This window comes from Lygodium microphyllum, chromosome 28 (assembly GCF_053477565.2).
Source record: "Lygodium microphyllum isolate KBCC chromosome 28, Lygodium_microphyllum_v1.1.10, whole genome shotgun sequence".
NCBI classification, from domain to species: Eukaryota; Viridiplantae; Streptophyta; class Polypodiopsida; order Schizaeales; family Lygodiaceae; genus Lygodium; species Lygodium microphyllum.
Window position 1 is genome coordinate 92912822 of NC_141162.1, and position 26510 is coordinate 92939331.

Consider the following 26510-nt stretch of genomic DNA (forward strand, 5'->3'; position numbering starts at 1 on the left):
ACAATAAACTGCATCCTCCCTTTAACTAGCCTTTAAGAACCCTATGGTAAAAAACCATGGCAAAGTTTCTAATCTGATAGATAAGTCTTATGACTAAATAGGATTTGACCACATGGCTAAAACCAATGACAATGTTTCTACAATATAGCTCATTTCAAGGGAAACTTACATGCGCAGTAATTAAAATGTTAACTTTGGGCCAAATGGAATTGTGAGATTGCTACATAACCACATCGATATATAGGTGGATCTCATATTGGACTAAATCTCATTCTTTGATTAAATAGGATTTGACCACATGGCCAAAAATCTTAGCAAAGTTCGTAGAGTATGATCCTTGCATGGAGAAGAAATCCAATATTAACCTAGGGACAAAATCATCCATGATATTTTCTACATAACCACAATGATTTTTCACTATATCTCATACCACACTCACACTCAACATTTCATTATCACTTGACCATTTGGTTAAGCCCATGGTCAAGTCTCACTATTAATAGAATTTGATCTTCTCACCGAAGTCCATTGCAAAGTTTTTACTATATGATTCTTGTAAGAGAAACATAACTAATGCTAACTTAGGGCCAGGATAATCCATGAGATTTGATACATAAGCACACATATTTATGGTTGGATCTCATACCACACTTAATCTCAAATTTCAATATTCCATTTTATGGAAGAGTCCCTTTAGAGTACATTTGTCTTGTATTTCGTAAAATCTTGTGTTGTTGTGTTTTCAATTTTCAACTTAGAAATCTTATACATTTATTTGGGTTTTGTGAATTTTGAATATTTTTAAATCCACTTTTGTCTAACAACTTTTTCTCTTTGTAGAACTATTCAATGGCAAAGAAAGATAGCACATCCAAAAAGGAGACCCAAACCATTGATGGAGTTAGTGGTGGTTTTGTGTATCCATGGTATGTGGATGTTTATGATAGTCAAGGAAAAAGAGCTGACAATGTTCTCTTATTCACTTTGAAGAGTGATATTGCATTTTTTCAACAAGATGGTGTCATAGAGAAGATAACAGATGGATGTGCTGGGAAAGAGGGAATACCATGTAATCTTGTTAAGATCAAGGGGAAAAATGTAGTATACAAACTTGATCCTTTGTCATTTCACTTTGCCAGTATTAAAGAGGATGAAGAATACTCTTTGAAAACAATGGGATGGGCCTTATTTGAGGAGGTAAAGGGCACAGAAGACATTATATTAGCATTCCAAGCTGTTCAAAATAGTGAGCTACTTTCCCTATCAAGAAAATGTGATCGCCCCAACAAAAGAATGAAGCTCCAAGATAAACAAATAGACTTGAGATCTTCATCTTCTCCTCAAGAAGAAAATAATTCATGGAATCCCACAAGCTCAAAGTCAAAATCACCTCAACAAAGTTCCTTGTCACAAGCTCTTGTTGTTAGTATGTCTGCTAACACTACTAAGAATGATGCCACTTTACCTTCCATGTTAGAAGTTACACCTGCAAAGCCAATAATTTCTCTTGAGGTCAAGGGAGTAGAAAGAACATTCGATTTTCCTGAAATAGTTAAGAAGAAGGGAAAGAAGGAAGAATCAGGATTTCACATGTTTGAAAAATTCTTTCCATTTGGGCCAACAACACAATTTCCTATTCTCGTTGATAGGTGTTATGAGGCACCTCCTTTGTATGCTTATAGGTCACTATGTTGGGATTATGTAGAGAAGCTAACCACGTCTTTCATAAAGACTCCCATGAACCCAACAACAGCAGCATATCTTATGCCTTTTGTACAAGACAACAATGAGAAGAGACCCATGCATCGTGATGAGGTGGATGCTAATAAGTTGGACAGTTATAGTTATTGGATTATATCAGGGCTTCACTCAATTCATGCAGCAAAGATATATATTCAGAGTAATACTACACGTTGTCTAGCAACCAAGCATTTATACACCACAAGAAATGCTAGAATATTAGTTGATTGTCTTGCGGAAATGTGCATTGAGCTTTCACGAATGACAAATATGGAATCACATAATGTTATGAAGAATGCACCTTATGTTGAGCAACTTCAACAATTAAGAGATCAGTGGCTAGCATTTGGTTCTCCACCAAAACCCCAACAAGGGCTTTCTAAGACAAGCTCTCAAAGAGTACCATGGCAGGTAATCATATATAAGCTTACCTTCTTTTTTTGTGAAGATTAGTGTGATGCTCTTTCTTTTGTTCTATGCTCACTATTTTGATCTTTTTTTTGCAGAGATTTGTGGCATACATTGGAGAAAATTGTGCATCTAGAGATTGCCATATGATTGTTAGCTCCCAAGAAATATTTGATAGTTGGATCAAAATCATGAAGAGATACTCTAGAGGTGAACTTATATCCCAAGAGGAGAGTTCGAGAAAAAAGGGAAGGCAACCTTCTCCTGCTGCATTTCGTTGCCTTATGGGTTTAAAGGATGGAGACATCCTTACACTACAAGAGGAGATCAATGAAGGTCATATCCTTTTTCTTAGAAACAAATGGGATAAGGAAGATATGATTGACATGGAAACAAGGGCTAAGCAAATCAAGCAAGATAGGGTCCTAAAGGAGGAATTAGTCACTCTTTTCAATGCTTCAGTTCCAGAAAGTAGCGCTGTGATGAAGACTTGGGAAGAGCTTGTTGATGATTATGATATCAATGATGAAGTCTACACAAAGATTTTAGGCATTTGCAATGATTGGGTATCAAAGAAGCTCACACGTGGAGCTGATGCAAGGTCCCTACCAAATGGAGCAAAAGATATTGTGAACTTCCTAATTGGAAAAAAGTAAAATCCTCTTCAATCCTCCACTACTTCCCCTTGGCGTGTATATGTTGTCGGATGCAATCTAGAAACCTTTGATCTTATACATAATGTTTACAGAGATCCAATTACCATTGGGGTTGTTGTTCTAGATGCAGCACATGGGGTTGAGGGAATGAAATGGGACTCTATAAAGTTTGGAAAGGTTATATCCACTCTACTACAAATGACATGTGAACCTAAACAATTCATGTTGTTATCATTTCTTGATCGAAAGCAAATGGCAGCTTTGGAAAATGCTCTTGAAAGCATTTCTTGCAAGTATCGCATGCTAGTTGGTAGTATTGACTTCCTACCAATGGATAGAACGTTTGCTTTTGGATCTATAGATTCTTTTGTGGTTTTGACATTAGTGACCATGGAGAAAAGTTTCATCAATTTTGAGCGATATATAAACAATGTCAACAAGCCTTCCATTTGGGACTTTGAAGGCTTGGACAAGGAGTGCAATGATGAAGATCTTGAAGAAGAACAAAGGATTGCAAAGGCCGTTTTGAGAAAGAAAATGAAAGTTATGGAAACTACAATCAAAGCATTCAATGATGCTCATGAGGTTGTATTTGATGTATATGCAAGTGGACTTGCATCTAAGGTGGCATTGATAAATCATATGAAGACTATTGCAGTGGTTTGCAACACTCAAGAGCAAAGAGAGGTTGAAGCACAATTGTGGAGGGTCCATGAGAGTGCCAAACAAAATTCAAACTCCCAAGAGGTTCCTCCTACTGAAGTTCAAGTTCTTGAAGTACCACCCGAGGGCATAGAAGAATCAAGCCAAGATATAGCAAGTCTAATTATGAAAGAGAAATTAAGGGCTACTTTAGGTGTTTAAACTCCGTTCCTTCTCCTTTCATCAAGGAAGACACATTGATGTAATTTTGATTTTTTTCTTGAGAAGTTACTTTCATTAGCATTTGCAATATTTTCTTTCTTTGATGATATTAATTAAAGAAACTATGTCTTTGGTTTTTTAATTTTTTATAAAAGGTACCAAGCATGTTTGGTTTAAAAAATTTATTTAAGTAAATATTTTGCCAAATCGGTATTAAAGAGCTCATTAAAATTTATCATCCTTTGTAAGGATAACTATTTAATTGTAATCTAGTGTGTAAGAATACTTATCATAATGAAAAGTTTGAGCTATCTATGAAAAATTTACTTAAGTCTATTTTAGATCTTATTTCAATTAAACTCTTATATGTGTTGTGTTATGATCTTGTCATGTTAGTTTTGGTTAGATTTGTCCACATGGTCAAATCTCTTATCTCTTATAGCCTCTTTTACTACATCACTAGTGTATGTCTATGCATGTACCTTAGGATAAGAAAGCCAACAATATATTGCACACCCCAAAAAAGATTCATTGCACCTCCCAAAGGAGTTTTACCTCAGTTATAAATATTGCAACAAAGATTTCTCTCCAATGTATCTTTTGAGATGTGTATATGGAATATTAAGGTAAAATCCTTGTTACAATTCATGAGTTTAAATATCTATGGGATATAACTAGTTCAAAAATAGAATGGTTAGTCCTTAAGAAGAAACTATGAAAACTTGTTCAAATAAAGTATAAATTATCTCAATTAAATTGTCATGTGTCACTTATATGTGACATAGTTTTGGTCACATGGTCAAAAGTATCATGTTTAAATTTTCTTTTAATAATTAGGACTAATAAACATCTTCTTTGTACATGCCATTTTGAAGGTCTTTTAAAAAATTGAGTATGTTAAATATTATAATGATAGTATAATTTGTGCAACTAATTACAAGAATCTATTGTTAGTATCTCAAGTATACTTATAACTAGCGATAAAAAGTAGATATGGAAAAATGACTTTATTAGAATAGATTTTACTTCAAAAAATTTGTCATATATATTTTTTTCACCTCATGATATTACTTTTGATTAGATTTGACCACATGGTCAACAGTCTCTTTTCTTAAGACATCATTTTTTAAGTAGTACCTATTTATGTATTTATCAATGTGAAGTTAAATTGCTTTAGTGTTCTATGCCAGTTTATAGCTCAAAAATTAGGTAGAATGATGAGGAAGTAAATGAATCTAATGTGCTTCTTTTTCTTCTTTGTAACTTCAACTAAGACATCTATGGTTGGATATCTAGTAGATTCAACAACAGTAGAGCACGATGATGTGATTGATGTTTCCTTGATAAGAAATGCAACACATCTATGTGTAATACTTGATCTCAATGGTCTTCTTTTACAACGATGCTTTGCTAAGTCTAAAAGGTTTCAAAGCTTTCAAATGGGAAAGCAATGGCTTGTTCTTCGACCAGGATGTATGGAGTTTCTTGAAGCCTTATTTGCAAGATTCCAAGTGGGAGTTTGGTCAATAGCTTTACATAAGAATGTCATGGCAGTTATTAAGTGCTTGGAGATCCATGCAAAAAGGAAGTATCCTTTCTTCATGATTTGGGGCCAAGAACAATGTCATAGACATAGACTCAAAATCATATATAGGCCAGATAAGATGGGAGTAGAAGCAATGTTCAAGCCTCTGAAGTATGTATGGGATCAATATGGAGATGTTTGTCAGCATACCAAGACTATTCTCATAGATGATAGTCCTTACAAAGGATGTCCAAATCCTGTTGAGAATTGCATTTATCCAAAAACATTTGATATTGATCGTGAAGACTCTATCTTGATCAAAGAACTTCTACCATACTTGACTCGCTTAAGCAAATACCATGATGCACGTGAAGTCATCAAGTTTGATCGATATGGACAGGATCCAGTTCAATATGGACATGAATTGTATGCTCAATTCAAGGTTGTCATTGATGAATGGACTAGAGCAGAGAATGATGGTATTTCATCTTCATCATCAGCACCGCATGAGACCATGATTGATAAAGATGGTATATATGTTCAATCTTCAATTACTTCTTGCTTCAAGAGACCATCTATTATACAAACATCCTCAATAAATGCTTCACGTCATCCGTCTCTTACATTGAACAGCTCACAATTATCCATGTTGAAGCAAACTCCTTTAGTCTCTACTTTGAAAGATATGGAAGCAATGCAACTTGCTCATGAGTTAGGATATCACAAACATTTCATAAATGGTAGTGCAGCCAAACGTTTTATACAAAATCTACAAAATTTGTATTTTTCCAATATACATGATGTAACAAGAAGGCGCTGACTCTATATGGATTAATTTTGACTTTCATAATAGATATATCCCTTACATTAAAGGCTTTTGCATGGCTATGAAATATATGCTTGTTAGAAATTTAAAGTGTTTTATGTAATTACCTTGGTGTTTCTAAACACCACCAATATCAATGAGAGAATCTACTTGATGTTTCTTATTGTTTCAATAACATTAGTTAATTGTATTGAAATTTCTTATAAAGTGGTTTAAATCCTATTTTGTACTTTATGATAGTCTACTATACAAACATACTCAACAAATGCCTCGCATCGTCTATCACTTACATTGAATAACTCACAATTATCCATGTTGAAGTAAACTCCTTTAGTCTCTACTTTGAAAGATATGGAAGCAATGCAGCTTGCTCATGAGTTAGGATATTACAAACATTTCATAAATGGTAGTGTAGCTAAATGTTTTATACAAAATCTACAAAATTTGTATTTTTCCAATATACATGATTAACAAGAAGGCGCTGACTCTATATGGACTAATTTTGACTTTCATAATAAATATATCCCTTACATTAAAGTATTTTATATGGCTATGAAATATATGCTTGTTAGAAATTTAAAGTGTTTTATGTACTTACCTTTGTGTTTCTAAACACCACCAATATCAATGAGAGAATCTACTTGATGTTTTTTATTCTTTCAATAACATTAGTTAATTGTATTGAAATTTTTTATAAAGTGGTTTAAATCCTATTTTGTACTTTATAACCATCTACTATACAAGCATACTCAACAAATGCCTCACATCTTCTATCACTTACATTGAACAACTCACAATTATCCATGTTGAAGCAGACTCATTTAGTCTCTACTTTGAAAGATATGGAAGCAATGCAACTTGCTCATGAGTTAGGATATCACAAACATTTCATAAATGGTAGTGCAGCTATCTACAAAAGTTGTATTTTTCCAATATACATAATGCAACAAGATAATGACTCTATATGGACTAATTTTGACTTCCATAGTAAATATATCCCTTACATTAAGGGCTTTTGCATGGCTATAAAATATATGCTTGTTAAAAATTTAAAGTGTTTTGTGTAGCTACCTTGGAGTTTTTAAACACTACTAATATTAATGAGGAGAATCTACTTAATGTTTTTTATTCTTTCAATAACATTAGTTGATTGTGTTAAAATTTCTTATAAAGTGGTTTAAGTCCAATTTTGTACTTTATGTCTTAGCTAACAAATAAGTCTTGATTGATTATAAAATTTATGTCTATTTCTTTGGAAACACAAACCATTGGTCAAAGGTTAAATCTTTAGTCTTAGAAAAATCATAAACTTCTAGCTTGGTATATAAATCTTTATTTTATGATATGAAAATTCATTTAGCTAGTCAAGGTGTGAAACTCTTTAATTTTGGCCAAAGTCAATATCCATCTTGTCCATATATTGTCAAGATAGATAGAAATTTTGAATAAAAGATATTTATATATCATGCATATACATACAAAAAATGTAAATGGAGTGAGCAATTATTTGACATACTTGTGTCTATTGGTTTACACAAAAAAAGAACCATCACATCATAGGTTATCCAAACTTATTACGATATGATATTAGATCAAGTTATTAAACCACACCTAGTTAGTGGTGACTCTTTTAAGGTCCTAGTTCATGAAACTTATACATGTCACTTTAAATGATGCTATATCTAAAAGAAAAAACTCGTATTATAATATCTTCAAATCCATAACATTATAAATTTTGGCCATGATAATATATTTTCATACAATGTTTAAGGATCTTGTATTCTAAATTCTCTCTCCACTCCATCAAACCTTTGTATTCTTACATTAAACTTGGAAATTTCCTAGGTATATACTAGTTAAGCCTCCTTGATGTTTCCACCAACATACAACATCATATTTTGTTAGTATGCTAGAAAAGATAGAGGTGAATTCCAAATCTCGTAACAGCCACATAGCTTACATTCATCATTTAAGCTCTCAAGATGTCTGATCTCATATTTGTAACATACAAAGTGCCCTTTAAAGATAAAGATAAACATAGTGCTCTCTTTCATTCACAAAAGTAAGACATTCATTCAAAGTGGGACTTGGGAAATTCCCAAAATCTCTAATATGGTGTTTACTTGCTAACAATGTAAAACATACGATCTTTACCTTTAATCCTCGAGTCTTCAAAATAAGCATTCTCTGGATATGAACCTATTTTGTATGCAATGTGTCCTAGCAGGAATATAGTTTCTTGAAATGAACTCCGTGCCCAATCATTCATGATTTGAAAAAATGTGCAATGTTGGATCCATAATATGCAACCAATCAATCGATGCTACACACAAAAATAATGTATGCATTGAATAAATTGTGCCTAGTCTATCTATATGTGATCGTGCGTCATGCAAAATGCAAACATAGTTCCTTGATTAATTTAAAATTCCTTATCCTCACCTCTCAACGCTCTTCAATAAAATATCAATAAAATATCAATCTCCGCTCCACTTATCCAAAATCTCACAATCACTCTAGAAAATGATGGTCTTCAAGATGTTGACCAGATAAGACCAACCCATCTCACAATTGGTTGCATCCTTCACGACCCTCGAACTCACCCAACCACCTTACACTCTCAACCAGAGGTTCCTAACTTTGTGATGAACATCCTAAATGGTGCGTGCAAGAAATGTTCATGCTCAACAATAGGTGCTCTCTTATGTACGCGTGCATCTAAAACTTACTACATATAGCTGCAGTGGACCTCATGCCGTGCTAGTGCTCAATGATGGTGCAAAACGTGCATAATCCCAACCCATGGCATGGAAGTATTTGATAAGAACAGGAGACGATCCCGAGTACTATGCATCAACAAGTGCAATGTGAGGTGCTCGTGAACCCATTATCCCTGTGATGTGCAAAAGTCTCGACAAGAAAACATACCTAGCTCCATAGTGTTCTGTAGCTATTGACAAACACAAGCTTCATCCTATTAAAAAAATACCAAGCTCGACCAAGGCTATCAAGTTTCACACTCAAAAAATCAAACAAAATGATAGAAACAAATCCTAAGCTAGACAAACACAAGAAATCCAATTACAAAACAACAATACAAACTGCCACGCAAACAACTAAGTTGGCAGAAATCAAACGTAACTACAATTTGACTAGGGGTTTTTAGTTTTCACAAAAACACACAACGGCTATTACATGAGCAGAAGAGGTAGAATCACAATTACAAGCAGCTTATGTCTCTAGGTCAAACTTGAATTCAAGTTTAGGATTTGGAAATACTTTAGTGCTGATGAATGGAGGTCAAGGGATGCCCATGAGTCCTCCTAATGGGAAAGGAAGCAAAATTCCAAATGTGCCCATGTTGCCTGTTGTTCCTAGTGTGACCATGCTTATGATTAGTCAAATGGCTCCACCAACTATTGGAAGTCCAACGATAAATCCTACCGTTGTTCCAGGGAATGAACAACCAATCCCTAATCAAATGGTTAGGCCAATGGAATGACAGGTAGATAATCATGGCTGAGTCAAGGGCCTTGAATGTCCTTGGTGAAGTTAAGGATATGATGAAACACTAATATGATTAGTGAACAAGATAGACAAATATCCATTGATGTTAATTTTCTTAAGAAGTAGCATAATTTGATAGGGATTTGACGCCCTGAAGAGGGTGGCCCTCAACATTCTGATGTAAGTGGTGTGGGGGTCAACATTTCCATAGGAATTGTCCAAAATGTGAAATGTGACATATGTGGGAAGTCCAACCATTTAGCTAGTACATGTTGGAGTAAGATTTTCTCTTTCCAGCGAGGAAGTAAACAGAGAGGTCCAATTAATGCACAAGGGAATAATCTCTAGCAAGATGAAGGATGGAAATAAATATTACAAAGAGGGAAAGCTATGGTAGAGGAGCGACCTAGTGGTAGTGGGTGTTAGCCTTATTGAAGCTATTTGCATCAATGGTGCTGAAGCTTCTAATCTAGGGTTATTACAAGAGGTCAAAAGGGTAAAGAGGTCAACAAAGCCAATGCAAAACCTATCGAGGGGAACCCTAAGCAAGATGATAAGGGGATGTGGGTCATTAGGTTTGCAGGGTGACCTAGCTATCAAGTATTGCTAGGTAGGCCATGGATCTTACAAGTAGACTGTCAGGTTGATATACCCACTAGGCGATTAATATTTGGTCGAGGTGCTAGGTGTGTAGTGGTAGATGCTTATCCTGAATCTCCTCAGAGTGAGAGAGTTCCTTTATCTTCATTAGATTTTGACACGCTAGATGCTCCATCTGCTAGTGAGATGTCATCAAGTGGCAAATCCAATGAGGGGTCCACTATAGAGGATATCTACCAAGTGACTTTGAATGAGCCAATAGTGAGGATAAGAGATACGGTTGTAATTGAGCTTGACCTCGGTACAATGAATGATTCATGGCCAATTAAATTAGGATCCATGCTCAATCAGAAGAAAGGAAGGTCTATGTATCCTTGATTCAAGAATTCTACGATATTTTTGCTTGGAGTTATGATGAGTTGAGAGGCGTTCTTCCTAGCCTGGCTGTTCGCACGATTTCTTTGAAGCAAGTTAGCTGCCCTGTGTGACAGAAAGTAAGGCGTATGCCTTTCAAATTAAGGGATGAGATATTTGAAGAATTGACAAAGCTATGAAAGGCTGGCCTTATATTTCCAGTTCAACACACAAAATGGTGTTCACCAGTTGTTATTAGGAAGAAGAATAATAATAAGATTTGACTTTGTGTAGATTTCAAAGAGCTTAATAAGTAGACGGTTAAGGATTACTACTCATTTCCTTTCATTGATTAGATTTTGAATCAGTTTTAGCGGGTAGGGAAATCTACTCATTTATGGATTTCTTTGTTGGATATAACCAGATGGCTATTGCGGAGAAAGACAAATTGAAAATGACATTTATTACTATCTTTGATACCTTTGTGTATCATGTGATGGCCTTTGGTCTATGCAATGCGCATGGGTCTTGGCAACAAACAACTGATAAGACCTTTGGTGATATCTCCTAGAGGAGTTAAAAGTTTTTATTGATGATCTAGGGGTAGCCACCACAAGGGAGCAACAATTGATTATTCTGAGGAAATATTTTGAGTGTTGTAGACAATTCTGCATTGCTCTTAACCCTAGGAAGTGCGTGTTTGGAGTACACTATGGGTTGTTACTTGGCCATGTGGTTCGTTCAACTGGTATTGCAATTGACCCTGAAAAGATAAAGGTTATAGTTTCTATGAGCCTGTCGCATACTCCAAAAGAGGTGAATAGCTTTATGTCATCAATGGGATACTATCAAAGATTTATCAATGCACTGGCAGAAAGAGCATTGCCATTCATGAACCTTCTATCTTTTAATTGTCTGTTTGAGTGGAATGAAGCCAGTCAAGTATCCTTTGAGGATGTGAATCATGAATTAGCAAAAGAACCAATCTTAAAAGCACACAGAAGAGGTGAAGTTTTCTACATATTTTAAGTAGCCACAATGTATAGTATCAACTTTGCTATTTAGCTCAAATTTGGGAGGAGATATGGTATCATCCAATTGCCTTTGCTAGTAGGAAATTGGGAATATCTAAAGTTAATTATACATACATGGAGAAATTGTGCCTTAGAATGGTATTTGCGACAAAGAAATTTAAGCATTATATTCTCTATGAGCAGCACAAGTGATAGTAATAAGGAGACATTACCTATGTGCAAGAAATATATGAAAATACCCCTTATCTAACCCCTATTTACGGGACCTTACCTGATAAAATGTACATTCCTTCCCTTATATAACCCCTCTCCCTTACACTCACGTGGTACCATATGGTAAACCCTAGTGGAACCCCCGGGATGAGAAGGTAGTATTCTTTACCAAGGCGAAAGGACTCAGATTGTTCTGAACAAGTTGCAACTACTTGATCATTTAGCAAAGTGGTTAATAACTTTGCTGAAGTTAGATTATGAGATTAGGAGCAAGCCACCGAAATTGCAGGGTATTGTGAAATGTCTTGTGGGTTTCGGGGAGCCAAATACAATTCTGGCTAAGGGAAGTGATATTGAAGGACCATTTAAAATCGATATAGATTCCATTCCTTCCTGGTATGTGGCTATAACACATTATTTATCTGCAGGAGGATTTGCAGTTGCTTTATCGAAGGCCAAAAAGAGAAAATCAAGCAACAAGCATTACACTTTTCGATTATAGCGGGTGTCATGTATCATAGAGGAGTAGATGATATCTATCGCCGTTGTGTAGTACCCGATGAGGTACCATTTATTCTTGAGGAGTGCTATGATTGAGCATGTGGGGGACATTTTGCTGGTGGCAAGCTTACTGCCCAAAAAGCTCTTCGTGATGGATATTGGTGGCCATCAATTTTCCAAGATACTTTTAGTTATGTTAAGCGTTCTGATGCTTGTAAAAGACACAATGCGAGAGAAATTGTAGGCCTCTAAATCCCATTTTTGTTACATTGCCCTTTGAAAAATGGGGTATTGATTTTGTGGGACCAATATACCCTTCATCAACTACGCAAAAGCGATATATTATTGTAGCAAAATGTTATGGAGACAGCTAGTTTTATTATGGAAAAAATTGTTTGATGGTTTGGTCCACTGAAGGAGATTGTGTTTGATCAAGGGACACACTTCTTGAACAAGGTTATAGTGGCTCTGACTGAAGCTTTGAAGATTAAGCACAACAAGACTACCCCGTATAACCCTCAAGCAAATGGTTAGGTTGAGAGTACAAATAAACAACTTGTGGGAATCTTGTCTAGGATTGTATCAGAAAGCAAGTGCGACTGGGATAAGAAATTACATGTGACAGTGTGGGATTACATCACAACAACAAGAGAGCCACACGCCACACCCCGTTCAAGCTAGTGTATGGGGAGAAGTGCATTTTACCATTAGAAATAGAGCTTCCCACTGTGCATTTTGCCCTCAATCATTCATTGGGAGAGGAAGAAGCATTATAACAATGATATACTTCTTTGGCACATCTTAATGAGATTCGGTTGCAGGCTTTATCAAATTAAGAAGTAGGGAAGAGGAGAATGAAAGCCCTTCATGATCTTTGGGCTAAAAAGTGCAAATTTGCGAAAGGTCAGTTAGTGTTGTATTATGATGCTTGTAGGGAGCTCTTTCTAGGAAAATTAGAACCCAAATGGGATGGACCAGACAAGCTTGTATGCTTAGGAAAGAATGGCTCTACGACCCTTTTAGTAAACTTGTAGAGGATAGAGTCTAAAAATAAAGTTAACTTGAATAAAAGCTGAAGCCTTACTATGTATAAGGGCTAACATTAGGCTAGGTGCTTGTGCAGGTCCTTCAGGATTCAATTTTAACGTGCAGTAGGTACCAAGATGAGGAGATGGGACGCATCATTCCCTATCTAGAGCATTAGTATCTTGAGCAACGTTACCACCAAGGTTGAGTGATTTGGTGGAGCAAATGGTATCAGGTTATTGAGTGGCAAGACAGATCCTTTACATGGGACATTAAGGTCTACTACCACCATTGTAAATGACTTCTGACTAGCATTCCTATATCGAGTTTAGTGAGGAAGGAGGGATTGTGCATGTTATACATCCCCTCTCTCGGCTTGATTTTGATTATCACAAGTACAAGTGAGGTGATTATTATGGCATGGCCTATCAATGAAGCATGAGTTTATACTCTATATTTTGACAGAGCTTCTAGAGGGCCCACTAGGCACGTGAGCATTGGTGTGGTCATTAAAGATCCCCAACATAGGGTTGTCATGAAGATGGGAGTCTATTTAGGATCCTCTTTTACTAATAATATGGCAAAATATAAGGCCTTGATCATGGGGCAAAATATAGCCTGATGTCGCACGGAAATACTCGCAGGAGTTTGTGAATAATGCTTGCCGCAAGGACGCTTTGCGAGATGGAAACAAAGGATTATGAAGAGTACAGAATTTGAGAGTACTCAACTCATGGAAAATTCATGGAGCAAAAAGAATGCTTGAATTTCATATTCGATTGATAACATATATAGGCATAAAAGAGAAGTGGGAAATCAAGGCATTCAATCATAACTTATGTGGTCATACATTGAATTCAGTTGAAGGAAGCTATAGGGTTCTCTTGTCTCATATGCTTTCTTTGTAATACATGAAAAGACACCAGCTTTCATAGCAGACCACTTTATATTGGGAGGAGAAAGAATAGTGTTTTCTGACGTAGTAAGGATGTCTTGACTATCTGATTGGGGAGCATGTCTACCATCGATTAGGACAGGGTGCAAGGCATCAGCGTTGGAGGGAAAGCCCCTCCTAAAGAAGTCAACAATCTAGCGTCATGTGAGGTCTGAGAGCAAGAGAATATGGTGATGAAACAGAGCTCATGGTTGTACCCCTTCAGCATCTTCTTTCCTTTTGTATTGTTGTCTGGAGTTCACCATCTCTTTCATACTTTGCAAACCCATGTTTTGAAGCTACTGACGTTGTCTTTTGCTGTCTCCTTCATCTCCTTCGACTTCAGGTTCTTCTTCCTTCCAACCTCATAACTACAGCTACTTCATTGTCGTCCTTCATATTCAGAGCACATGTTCCCAATCTGTCATCTCCGTCGTCTTCGCGTCTTTGTATGCAGGACACTGACGGTAGCTTCCTATTCGGCATCCTTCCTCATCTTCATGGAGGTGGCAGAAGCATGGTGGCAGCGACCAAGGGATTGGAAAAGAAGAACACTAGTGGCGAGACCATGGAGATAGTGGCTTGGCACTGCAGACTCTGTGGCGATAGCCAATAGGCAGGCCCGGGCTCAGTGTTGCTGGTCCTTCTTCCGGCAGCTTTCTCTTGCCTTCATCATCTCCATATCCTGTATCATCGTCCACTTCGCAGCAGCTTTTCTGTAGCTTCTTCTGCTACAGCATGTTCGTTCATCAGCTCTCTACATCTATCGTAGTCGTCTTCACGTTCCTGCAGTCAATTCTACTCACGTTGTCTTTTTCCTCTTTTATGGCTCCGTCCTCTTCTTCTTTTAAGCTTGATGATCCCACTCGTAATCGTCCTTCTCTCCCAATCTAGAGCACGCAGCTAAAAAGATTAAGAAAAGCTTTTCCTTTTCCTTTTTCTGTTGCCATCTTGACATCAATGCTTGCATTTAGAATGCCTCCACCATAATAGCAGCCAGAAAAAGCTTGCATATCAAATTTAAATCTTAAGTTTAAAGCAATGTATCGGCCACAATAATTTGCCCATATTAGCAATTTGCCGTTTTCTTTCATCAACTTTGCATGAATTGCTCATGAAGAAAATATCGAATTTCTCCAATGCCAAATATCTACCCGCCCATGTGGTTACCTCAAACTTTCCTCCATGCAACACAATTTATCTTCTATCCGATATACATACAAGCTCCCTCCTTCATATCGTCACTTGTTTGATTTCTTCTTCATTCTCCTCCTTTGTTTCAACATACATTTTTTTTTTCCTTTCTTCTTTGCAATTTGTAATTCTACTAACCTTGTGTAAAACTTTGCTTTGGTAGTATAATCCTCTTTTACAGCTTCATTACCATCCATAGCACTATGTGGAAGTAGCTTGTGTAATTGCAAAGATGCAATGGAAAGAATCATTCAACCACACCTGACTTGTGTCATCTTCAAAACACACATTCTCTCTTGATTTTCATACAATGTACCCTAGCTGATATAGAGATTCATGCCCAATCTTTCATGATTCAAGAACTTTACAATGTTGGATCCATGTGTTGTAAGCACAAAATTATGAATGTTTTTAAGTGAATGTGCCTAGCCTACCTATATGTGCTCATGCTTCATGCAGTTTCAAACACAAAAGAAACACACAAGAGAAAATAAACTCATAATGACGTTGACTCAAGAGTTCAAAATTTTTGGCAGAAAATTTCGCCCTCAAGTTGGCAGTGGCAGACGCGCAATGTCACGACATCCGCCCCCTCCAAACCTGCACTTCCTCTGGATGGGCCACCAGAGTCATTTTGTCTAATAGCAGGGGATCTTCTGCTTTCGTGGCCTCTAAAACTTCTTCCTCATCTATGTGTTCTGCAAGTAGGATATATTCTTCTAGCCCACTATCATAGTCTTCTTCTGCAATGTCCTCTTCAAACTCTAATTTTTGCCCCTATGGAGGCTATGTAAGAGGAAAATAGACTCTTTGTTATGTCCTCTAATTCTACTCCTACTTCTGCATCTCTCTCTATTTCTATTTCTATCTCTATCTCTATCTCTATTATGGCCATATTGTAACAAGGAGAACAATACATTCATGCTTCTATCTCACTATTAAAGGTGATTTCAAAAGTCAATTCTGGTTTAGGCAAGAGGTATTCACCCATTGACAAAGATTTTGCTTCTTTCAGCAGTTGGCTTACAGTGCCCACTGTCAGGGACTGTGCCTCTATTTTCTTAGGGAAGATCTATTTGACAGCCTCTTCATCCCCTAATGTGCCATCTGTTATCTCATTGGAGGAGTCTATTATGACTTTGATGGAAGTGGATCCATTACCTTTTTGTGATCCATACAACTTCAGCACCACTTTGTGTCAAGATTGTGGGAGAGAAGGAAGGAGTCTCACTTGTAGCTTTCTTGCTTGCACAATGGGGGAATACACACAAGGGTGGAGGCTAAAAACAGTTTTTCTCTTCTTAGTTGTGTAAGCCAAAAGAACTCTTATACAAAGAAATAGAAGAACCCTAAATATGGGTCTCAAACCAAACTCAACTAACTAAGGTGGCATACTAACTGAGCCACGAACTAGAGTAGATAAGGATAGCTGTCATGTAGCTATTATTCATGGGCGGTGTACCAACCGCATCTACAACTAACACGTTGGTGACATAAATGCACAACAGTTACCCTGGCATATCACAAGTGGAGCTCGATATCTCAACACTCCCCCTCGAGCTCAATCCCAATTTCTGCACACCAAGTAGGTCTCTGAACTTGCGCAGCTTCTCTGCACCCAATGCCTTCGTACATATGTCAGCTACCTGATCCTCTGTGCTGATATAAACTAGATCAATAAGACCTAGTAAAACCCTCTCCCGTACATAGTGATAATGCACCTCAATGTGCTTTGTTTTAGCATGATAGATTGGGTTATTTGCCAAGTGTATACTACTCATGTTGTCACAATAAATGACAACTGGCCCATCTGTAGGCTGATGCATATCATAAAGTAGCTTATGCAACCAAGCTACCTCACATGCAGCCATTGCTGCACCCCTGTACTCAGCCTCTGTGCTCGACAAGGCAACTGTAGGCTGTTTCTTGCTGCTCCAAGTGACTGCAGCACTTCCAAAAGAGAACACATATCCACTGGTAGAACGTCTATCAGAAATGCTACCAGCCCAATCAGCATCAGTGTATCCATGCAACTGTATCTGAACCCCAGTCTCATAAAATAGTCTATACTGCAATGTGGACTTCACATACTTGAGTATGCGTCTAGCCGCATCCAAATGCGGTTTCCTTGGAGCCTGCATAAACTGACTTACCAATCCAACAGCATAGCTCAAATCTTGCCTGGTAATAGTCATATAAATCAAGATTCCTACTATGCGTCTGTACATAGTAGGGTCTTCCAAAAGCTCATCTGCATCTGTGCTCAGCTTCACATTCTGCTCCAAAGGAACTGAAATAGGCTTACAGCCTGTCATCCCATATTTGGACAGCATGTCCAATCCATACTGCCTCTGCAAGAGCTGTATCCCACTTGGTGATCTAATCACCTCAATGCCCAAGAAATAACGCAGCTCTCCCAAATCCTTCATCTCAAACTTCTGCTTCAATAGCATTTTCACATGAAGGATATCTTCATCACTGTCACCTGTCATAATCAAATCATCAATATAAATGACAAGTAGCATAATACCTTTCTCTGTTTTTCTCACATAAAGTGAGAAATCTGCCTTGGAAATCTGAAAGCCAATAGTGACAAGATACTGTCCTATCTTGTCAGACCATGCTCTAGGTGCTTGCTTCAAGCCATACAAGGCTTTCTTCAACCTGCAAACAAACTTAGGATGAACAGCATGCACATAACCTGGTGGCTGCTCCATATAGACCTCTTCTTGCAAATTACCATGCAAGAAGGCATTCTTTACATCCATCTGATGTAAAGACCATCCCTTTGATGCAGCCATAGCAATGACTGCTCTTACGGTTGCCATCCTTGCAACCGGACTGAATGTTTCTTCATAGTCAATGCCATATGTTTGTGCATACCCCTTGACTACTAATCTTGCCTTGTATCTGTTCACAGAACCATCTGCATTGTGCTTCACCTTATAAACCCACTTACAGCCAATTGCATTCTTACCTTTAGGCAAAGGTACCAATTCCCATGTAGCATTTGCTTCCAAGGCATCCATTTCTTCATCCATGGCTTTCTCCCATTTTTCTTTTCCCATGGCTTGCTCAAAAGAAGTGGGTTCTGGTTCCTGTATCACTTTGACCATATATGCATAGTGAATGGCTGTAAATCCATCATATTTCAGCCTATCCACAGGATACTTAGCTCTCGTAGACATGCGCAAAGTAGGTTCACTCCCAGGTGCTCTCAAAACATCCCTAGTCTTCCTTACTCCAGGTGTAACAATAGAAGGAATACCCAACTCATTGTCAATGCTCTGTTCTGAGCCACTGGATTCACCATCCACATAAGAGTGACCTGCATTCACATCAAACATGGGCTGATCAACCTTCTCTTTTCCTTTTCTTGATACCTGCATACCACTATCTGCATTACTTTGAGAAGATTCTCCTGATCTCAATCTGCCTGTCCATGGCGAAGAATGTGAACCACTGCTAGAGGACGCTCCAGGTCCACTAATATTTTGTGACTGCTGCTGTGAATTCTGTGCAGCATTACCATTTTGTGCATCTACATCATCAATCACATTTACTGGTTTATACTAGCTACTCATCTCATAAAAAACAACATCTCTGCTCACTGTAAACTTACGAGTAGAAGGGTTATAGCATCTATACCCTTTTTGCTGCAGAGAGTAACCAATAAAGATGCACTTCTCAGCTTTTGGATCCAACTTGGATCTCAACTCATCTGGCACATGTACATAGGCAGTGCAACCAAAAATTTTCAAATGGGAAATATCTGGTTTCCTACCAGTATACCTCTCCTCTGGAGTCATCCCATGTATTGCTGCAGTGGGAGTCCTGTTCATTATGTAGACTGCTGTAGCAACTGCTTCAGCCCAATAAAAATCTGGCAGGTCTTTTTCATTGAGCATGGCACGAGACACCTCTCCAATATGTCTGTTTTTTCTTTCTGCAATTCCATTTTGCTGTGGGGTATGACTGCATGAATATTGCTGCTTTATGCCATGCTCCTGCAAGAACCTTGCGAACTCATTTGAGAGGTACTCTCCCCCTCCATCTGACCTTAGGCATTTTATTTGCATACCTGTTTCTTTTTCAACAATAGCTTTAAGAGTTTTGAAATGCCCAAACACTTCACTTTTCTTCTTCATAAAATACACCCAAACTTTTCTGCTATAGTCATCAATAAAAGTGACAAAATAATGACAGCCTCCAAGAGACGCAGCTTTAGTAGTCCACACATCAGAGTGGATTAATTCCAATGGCTTCTTACTCTCTTGAACATGTCTAGGAAATGGTTTCCTTGCCTGTTTTCCAAACTAACAGGCTTCACATACCTTATGCATTTCTGCAACCTTGAATTTAGGCAATCCTGCAACAATATTTTGGGCCTGCATTGATTTAAGTCGCTGTACATTAACATGACCAATGCGTTTATGCTAGATATCAATATCTGCAACTACACCGGTCCCATGTGCAAACATTGCTGCACTCAATTCAGACATGTCTGCATCCAACGTAAACATTCTGCCCTTCTTTCCTTTTGCTATCAAGCGACCTTTATTTTTCATATCCTCAACAAAGCATCCATGAGGATTAAATCTGACCTGCAAGCCTTGCTCAACCATTTGACCAACAGAAACCAGATTCTTGGTGATATTCGGGACATGAAATATATCGGACATGTATTTCTTTTTTCCATCCTGCATAGACAAAGGAATTTTTCCAATCTGCACAATCGGATGTGCAATATCATCACCAGTCTCCACAAATCCTGGTTTTTCCATTTTCCTTGCATCCTCCATCCATTCTGCATGACCTATCATGTGGTTTGATGCACCTGAGTCAACATACCACACATCATTGTTTCTTCTGCACTTGTCACAGAATTGTTCATGTGCTGCACCATAAACAAATGCTCATTTCTGTCATCACCCTGTCTACTAGAAGATGCATAATTTCTTTGTTGCAGTTTTCCATTCATGATGTCATTCTGCTTTTTATAACAATCTTTAGCCATATGACCCATTTTACCACAATAGTAGCATTCAACATTACTGTTTGCATTTTGGCCTCTTTGCCATCCACCACGACCTCTTTGGCTCCCCCTGCCTCTAGAGTTACCACGTCCTCCTCCATAGGACTGGTTTTCTTGAGTTTGCTGCATATTCTGATTTCTACCACGGCCTCCAAATTGGCCTCCTCTACCTCTGCCTCTACCTCTTCCAGCATTTGAGAAGAAGACAGTTTCTTTTGAAGTTCCTCCTGAAGAAGATGCACCACCATTTCTCTGCTCCTCAGAAATTAGAAGAGCAATCAACTCCTCAAAATCAGGAAATCTTTCACGAAGTGAAATGGATGTCCGAAACTGTGCATAATCCTTTCCTAGACCATTCAAGGTCACAGAAACTAAATCATCATCTTCCACTGGCGACCCAATGGAAGCAAGTGCATCTACAATCTTCTTCACCTTCATGTGGTAGTCATTGATGCTCATATTTTCTCTTTGCACATTGTGCAACTCTTGCTTGAGTTGCATTTTCCTGGCTTGCGTATTTGTGCTATACATCTTTGACAGAGTATCCCATGCCTCCTTTGGCGTACTTGCATCCTGAATATGCACAATCATAGAGTCTGAAATGCTGATAGACAACCAGTACATAACTTTCCTGGCTCTCTCATGCCATGCTTTGAATGCCTGCATTTGCTGTTGATTGGGAACATCAGGAAGAACTGGTTCTTCTTTATTTCCTGCAACAAATTCCCAATATCCTTTTCCCATAAGGAAATTCATCATTCTAAACTTCCATGCCTGGAAGTTGTTCTTGTCAAGATTTTCAGTTACAATCTGTGAAAGAGAATCAGACGCCATTACAGAACACTGCGAAAAATTCTGTCACTGCAAAAACTCAGCTTCACCCTCACAAGGGCAAATCTGCAAAACTGGCGAAAGTGGTATTTGACCACACAGTCACTTCCTAGTGACGATTTTGCATAAACAGGAACCAAGGATGATTCTGAAACTCCCAATGTCTCTACGCACAAGCATACGATGCAATTTCTACAATAACTTTTCACCGACTTGTAGAACAGTGGTCGCACAGCATAAAACAGGGCCTTTTCCTGAGTGCATGCAGAAAACTTCCGCCTCCAAAACAGGCCCCGAAATGGCCTCAAATCAAAAAAACAGGGTCGCCAAGGGCTAAAGCCTTCCCTCGCAGTATATACTACCCTCTTCCTTCACCGCGAAGGGCGTCTCAACCTGAGACAATGCACTCCTTCAATTTTCGGCTGTGCTACCTGCAGAGATCTGCTCCCAAAACAGAAAATGAAAGCAACACTGCTCCTCTTACCAAAACGCCGCGAGCTTGGCTTGCTTTCTTGAGCTCCTTACCACGAACAAGGCTCTAATACCATGTCAAGATTGTGGGAGAGAAGGAAGGAGTCTCACTTGTAGCTTTCTTGCTTGCACAATGGGGGAATACACACAAGGGTGGAGGCTGAAAACAGTTTTTCTCTTCTTAGTTGTGTAAGCCAAAAGAACTCTTATACAAAGAAATAGAAGAACCCTAAATATGGGTCTCAAACCAAACTCAACTAACTAAGGTGGCATACTAACTGAGCCACGAACTAGAGTAGATAAGGATAGCTGTCATGTAGCTATTATTCATGGGCGGTGTACCAACCGCATCTACAACTAACACGTCGGTGACATAAATGCACAACGGTCACCCTGGCATATCACAAGTAGAGCTCGATATCTCAACACTTTGTTGGGTCCTTTGCCTGGGGTTAGGGTTCCTTTGAACCAATCTATCTGTGCCCTTGCTTCAAAAAGCCATGGTCTTCCTAGCTGTAGAGGGTATGAGGTCTTGTAGGAATTTGGTTTGACCACCAAATATGTCAGCAATAATCCCTTCCTACAAGGGTTGTCTTCACATAGGATAGATTGCCCAAAGGCTTGATTCTACTCTTGTTTGCCATTTTTATAAGCCATTATGTAGGCTGCATATCTTGTAAGCCTAGATCCTTTATTGTCACATCTATCATTGTGTTCATGGATGAACCTCCATCAATCAATGCATCTGCAATAAAACATCCTTTAATCCACATGCCAATCTCTAGGGTACCAAAATCCAAGAAGGCATTAGCCATATCCACTTCTTTCACATGCTTTGGGGCTTTGTTGGAGTTGGTTGCCATGGAAGAGAAATCCTTAGGCCTCTTTTTCTTGTCAGTATACTTTTGAATTTTTTTTGACAGCTAGGAGACAACATCAGCAATTTTTGGAATGTGCAGTTTGATTTGAAGGTGTCTAGATCTTTGACCAAGTCATATTCTTTGATAGGATCCACAAGCTTCTCCAATTGGCTAGGAAATGGGGAAACACCCACTTTCATCTTCCCTTTTTCTTTGAGGAGTGGCAACCTCTATATTTCTTCTACTTCTAGAGGTACTTCAACATCCTCTATCTCTTGGACATCAGGCCATGTCTCTATAAATGTCTCTGTAGCTCTCTGTGCTACTAGAGACCTTTGTATTGAACCATTCTATTGTGTAGTGCTCTACTTCTCCTTGGAAAGGTTGAACTTCACCATTTTAGAGGAAGGAATCTTCTCCTTTGTAATTGCTCATTCTCCTTTCTTGGCACCCATTATTACGACAACTTCCAATTCCACCAAATTGGAAGTAGGTTTTTGGGTCTTCTATTGGTGGGTATCAAAGGTAGCTTTCATACGAGTTGTACTAGGACAGTCTTTTGTAGTGTGACATTCTCCTTTACATCGATTACATAAGGGTTTGTAGTCCATAGATCTTCTAGGGTTTGGATAGTTTGGTAAGATATGTCCCTTTTCTCCACATCTGTAACACTCCACTTCTGATCTCTGGCCATCGCCAGAGACTGTCGTCCTCTATAACTTTGAGAGGGAAACCTCATTGGGATGAAATTAGGACCAAACTCCCTAGGCTTTGGTCCAATGTCCTACATGGTGTTGAATCTTGCTTCTTCATCTTTCTTTCTTCTTTTGTGCATCTCCTTCAGAGAGAATACATCCTCTGTATGGTTCTTCCTCAAACAGTATGAACAGAAGTCTCCAGGGATGTCTGGTATTCATACTTCTGTTCATATCCATTGGTGTGATGCAATCATATTTAGCGAGATATAGATGTTTTGTAATCACATCCATAAGCTTCTTCTTGATGCTTGAGATTGAATTAGACACATAATGTAATGTGTCTGCCTGTTCTCTTTAGGACATGTCATAGCAGTCCATCGGAAAGGATGTCTAGAAAGCTCTGCCCGACACTCCCATGGAATGTCACGGGGTTTGCGATCTAGGACTTTCTGTGTCTGCCACGTAGCGGAAGTATTCTGGCCGTTCCCACTTAGAACCGACCTGAATCATGGTTTTTCCTAATGGTCATTTTCTAAACGGCAACTAGCGTCGAGCCCCAGGTGAACTACTTTACGCAGAAACACTAGGGCCGAAGCAGATTTACGCTGCACTGGGTTCAAGGAGAATGGGAAATGAGAGGGATGCAAGGCTCGACCTCTCTGCCATAAGGCATAGTCCCATTCCGTTAACCTAAAATAGCGTAAACTGGGATTATTGTAACTTAGACTCTACGTCAACGCCCTTGCTATTCGTGTCCTTTGAAATGATCTTCTTACTGTCCATCATGATTGAGAAAAGTTACCGGCCAACCGGGACCATCCATCCGTAGGACGGACCCATGGCCACATCCGCCGCACTTTCCTCAGGTTGTTTTAGTTATTTAATTAACTACCACATTTAGTTGGACATGCATCAATCAACTTCCTTAATTAGCCTGTTAGGTACTGGTTCCTTCACGTAATCATAGCACTTGACATAGAAAAACAGTGTCAAACAAGTTCATTTTCAATAGGTTATCATATTTATCTTTGAAATACATTTATAGAATCCATCCTGTAGGCTTATCCATAATCCGCCCGAAGGCTATCCAACAATCCACAAGGATTACTAATCTAAGATTCCGCCCGTAGACTAGTATGCGGGCCTCGAGATCCAATCTCGAGTCACGTTGGCCTCTTGTGCAGGACCCAAAAGGCGAGGGATTTATGGCCAGAGCCCCCCCGGCACCCAAGCATCCTCCTGCTCTAAGTAGTGCTCAACGGAGAGACCTCTTGTGGTGGGTTCGGTCCATCTTCCCAGCGTGGTTAACAACCCCCTTGGTTAGGGTTAGGCAGGTAGTTGGGGGTAACTAAAGCTGCGTCTCCCTTCAGGCCTTCAACCTGAAGCATTAGATATCCTTTCATCCTTTAATTCTTTGAGCAAACAAAGCGAACAGTGCTCTCTAGATTGTTACAAGCACAATCATTTCCGGTGGTCATTATTTTGGCTAACTCCTAAGGAGTAAATCCTTCTTTCCGAATGAATTCAGCATTTGATCCAGGATCATTTGCCACTTGGCAAGATTCCCAAGGGTTTTCTTGTTAATGTTTATATCCTTGGGTTAGGGCGGTACCCTATTAACCAAACTTAACCAATACCTTAATTTCTATTAGTAGTAAATATGTTATTTCAATTTACTGATTGGTCTTTTGCTTCCAAGTAAATATCTAATCCCCGTATCTTGGTCACTTTACCCAAGAAAGGTACTATATGAGGACGATTATTCATCCTCTTGCAAGATAAACTTGTGTAAGAATCTGGCAATCTCATTCTGAGGAATTTGGCCATTCCCTTGTGATCAAATCACAAGATCATGCGACTCTGCAACTTGTTGCACGAGTGTCGCATCTAATCCATGGGACTATTTTACCCATCAAACAGCATCTTCTAATCATGGTATCATGATCAGATAGGAAACAGGGTTAGGGTGTCTTCATAACAATCCATTCCCGATTGCACTAGGCCGACATTGTCGGTCCTAGGGTTCCAAATTCAAACCAAGTTTCATCTTTTTGGTGAGCGATCCTTAGGGTATAAACCCTAGATCGTTTCTCGCATGTATGTCCTAATGTCCCTACATTCCGTGAACGTGGGCAAGTCTTTAGGTATAGGAGTTTCAGCTTTGGCAATAAGAGCGATTAGGTCATGTCCTCCACGTGCTAAATCCCAGTTAGCACTTGGGATATATTGCATCCCTTTAACCATTCTTGAACGAGTCCCTCGCGGTTTAGGTGTTTAGGTTAAACCAATTTACTTGTCTATTCTTGAAGATAATTACGCTACCATTAATCACATGATTCATTGCCTACGTATGATTTGATTTATGAATCCTAACTTTTCTGGTTAAGATCAAAGCATATGTTAAGTTATAGCATAATTCCAATTGATCCTCCTATAACATGCAAACAAGATTCATGCTACTAAGCTTTAGGATTTTATGTTTAACCATGCAGTTGTTTTTTCTAACTTCTTTTCTAAATGAGATATTCGTACGACGATGAATGAGCATTACACAACCTTTCGTAACTATTTACATAGTTGATTGAGATTTAAGCCAATTGACTAGAGTTTAATCTACTTCATGCAGCTCTAGAACCATTTCCATGCCTTGTAAATTCCTACGGATTATTAGCGACCTTCTTTCAATGAATCATTTCAAAGGAAAGATGCCTAATAATGCGACATGTTATTTATTCTTTCCCATGCATAATCGAAGTGTACATCAGTGATTTTGACTTTATAAAGATGGAAATTAGTTAATCTGAGTTCGTTACTTTGCAATGCATAATAACCACTTGCTAGGAATGCATAGAGATCTTATGCTCTTCTTTTTCATTCGTTTAATACAAATGACCGATTCCTTGATCGAAGTTATTTCCTTTAATTCAGCCAAGGTATTTCAATCAAAAAAGTGCATCCTAATTCCATAAATGATCCACGCACAATTGAAATATTACAATGTTAATCAAAATTAGGAAGAAAACCCTGGAGTTGTGGTGAAATGTCCACATGGATGTTAGGAGATGATCCTCTTGCGGTTGCGCCTTGTGCCTTCTTAGGGGCCATTGCAAATTTGACCTTTTCACCTTGGATGCAGATTTATGATCTTGGCCGTCTCCTTCACACGCGAAACTTCCTTTGTGATTCGGCTTCCTTGATTAATTTCTCAGTCTTTTGGAACCGGCTTTAGAAGG

The 26510-nt window shown here is 38.4% G+C and overlaps 1 protein-coding gene across 1 annotated transcript; it reads left to right on the forward strand.

The window, feature by feature from the left end:
• Positions 1 to 1980: 1980 nt before the first annotated feature.
• On the forward strand, positions 1981 to 12229 carry LOC148011754 (uncharacterized). The gene is made up of 3 exons (XM_087670408.1): positions 1981 to 2151; positions 2247 to 2678; positions 12017 to 12229. The coding sequence occupies exons 1-3, from the start codon at positions 1981 to 1983 to the stop codon at positions 12227 to 12229; spliced, it is 816 nt and encodes a 271-aa protein (XP_087526534.1).
• The last annotated feature ends 14281 nt before the right edge of the window (positions 12230 to 26510 follow it).

Excerpts from the sequence above, each read along its gene's own strand:
- LOC148011754 (XM_087670408.1), top strand. The coding sequence starts at position 1,981 with ATGTGCATTGAGCTTTCACGAATGACAAATATGGAATCACATAATGTT. Across the intron at positions 2,152-2,246 it reads CTCAAAGAGTACCATGGCAG|AGATTTGTGGCATACATTGG; the intron begins GTAATCATATAT and ends TTTTTTTTGCAG. Across the intron at positions 2,679-12,016 it reads ATTATGATATCAATGATGAA|GGTATTGTGAAATGTCTTGT; the intron begins GTCTACACAAAG and ends CCGAAATTGCAG.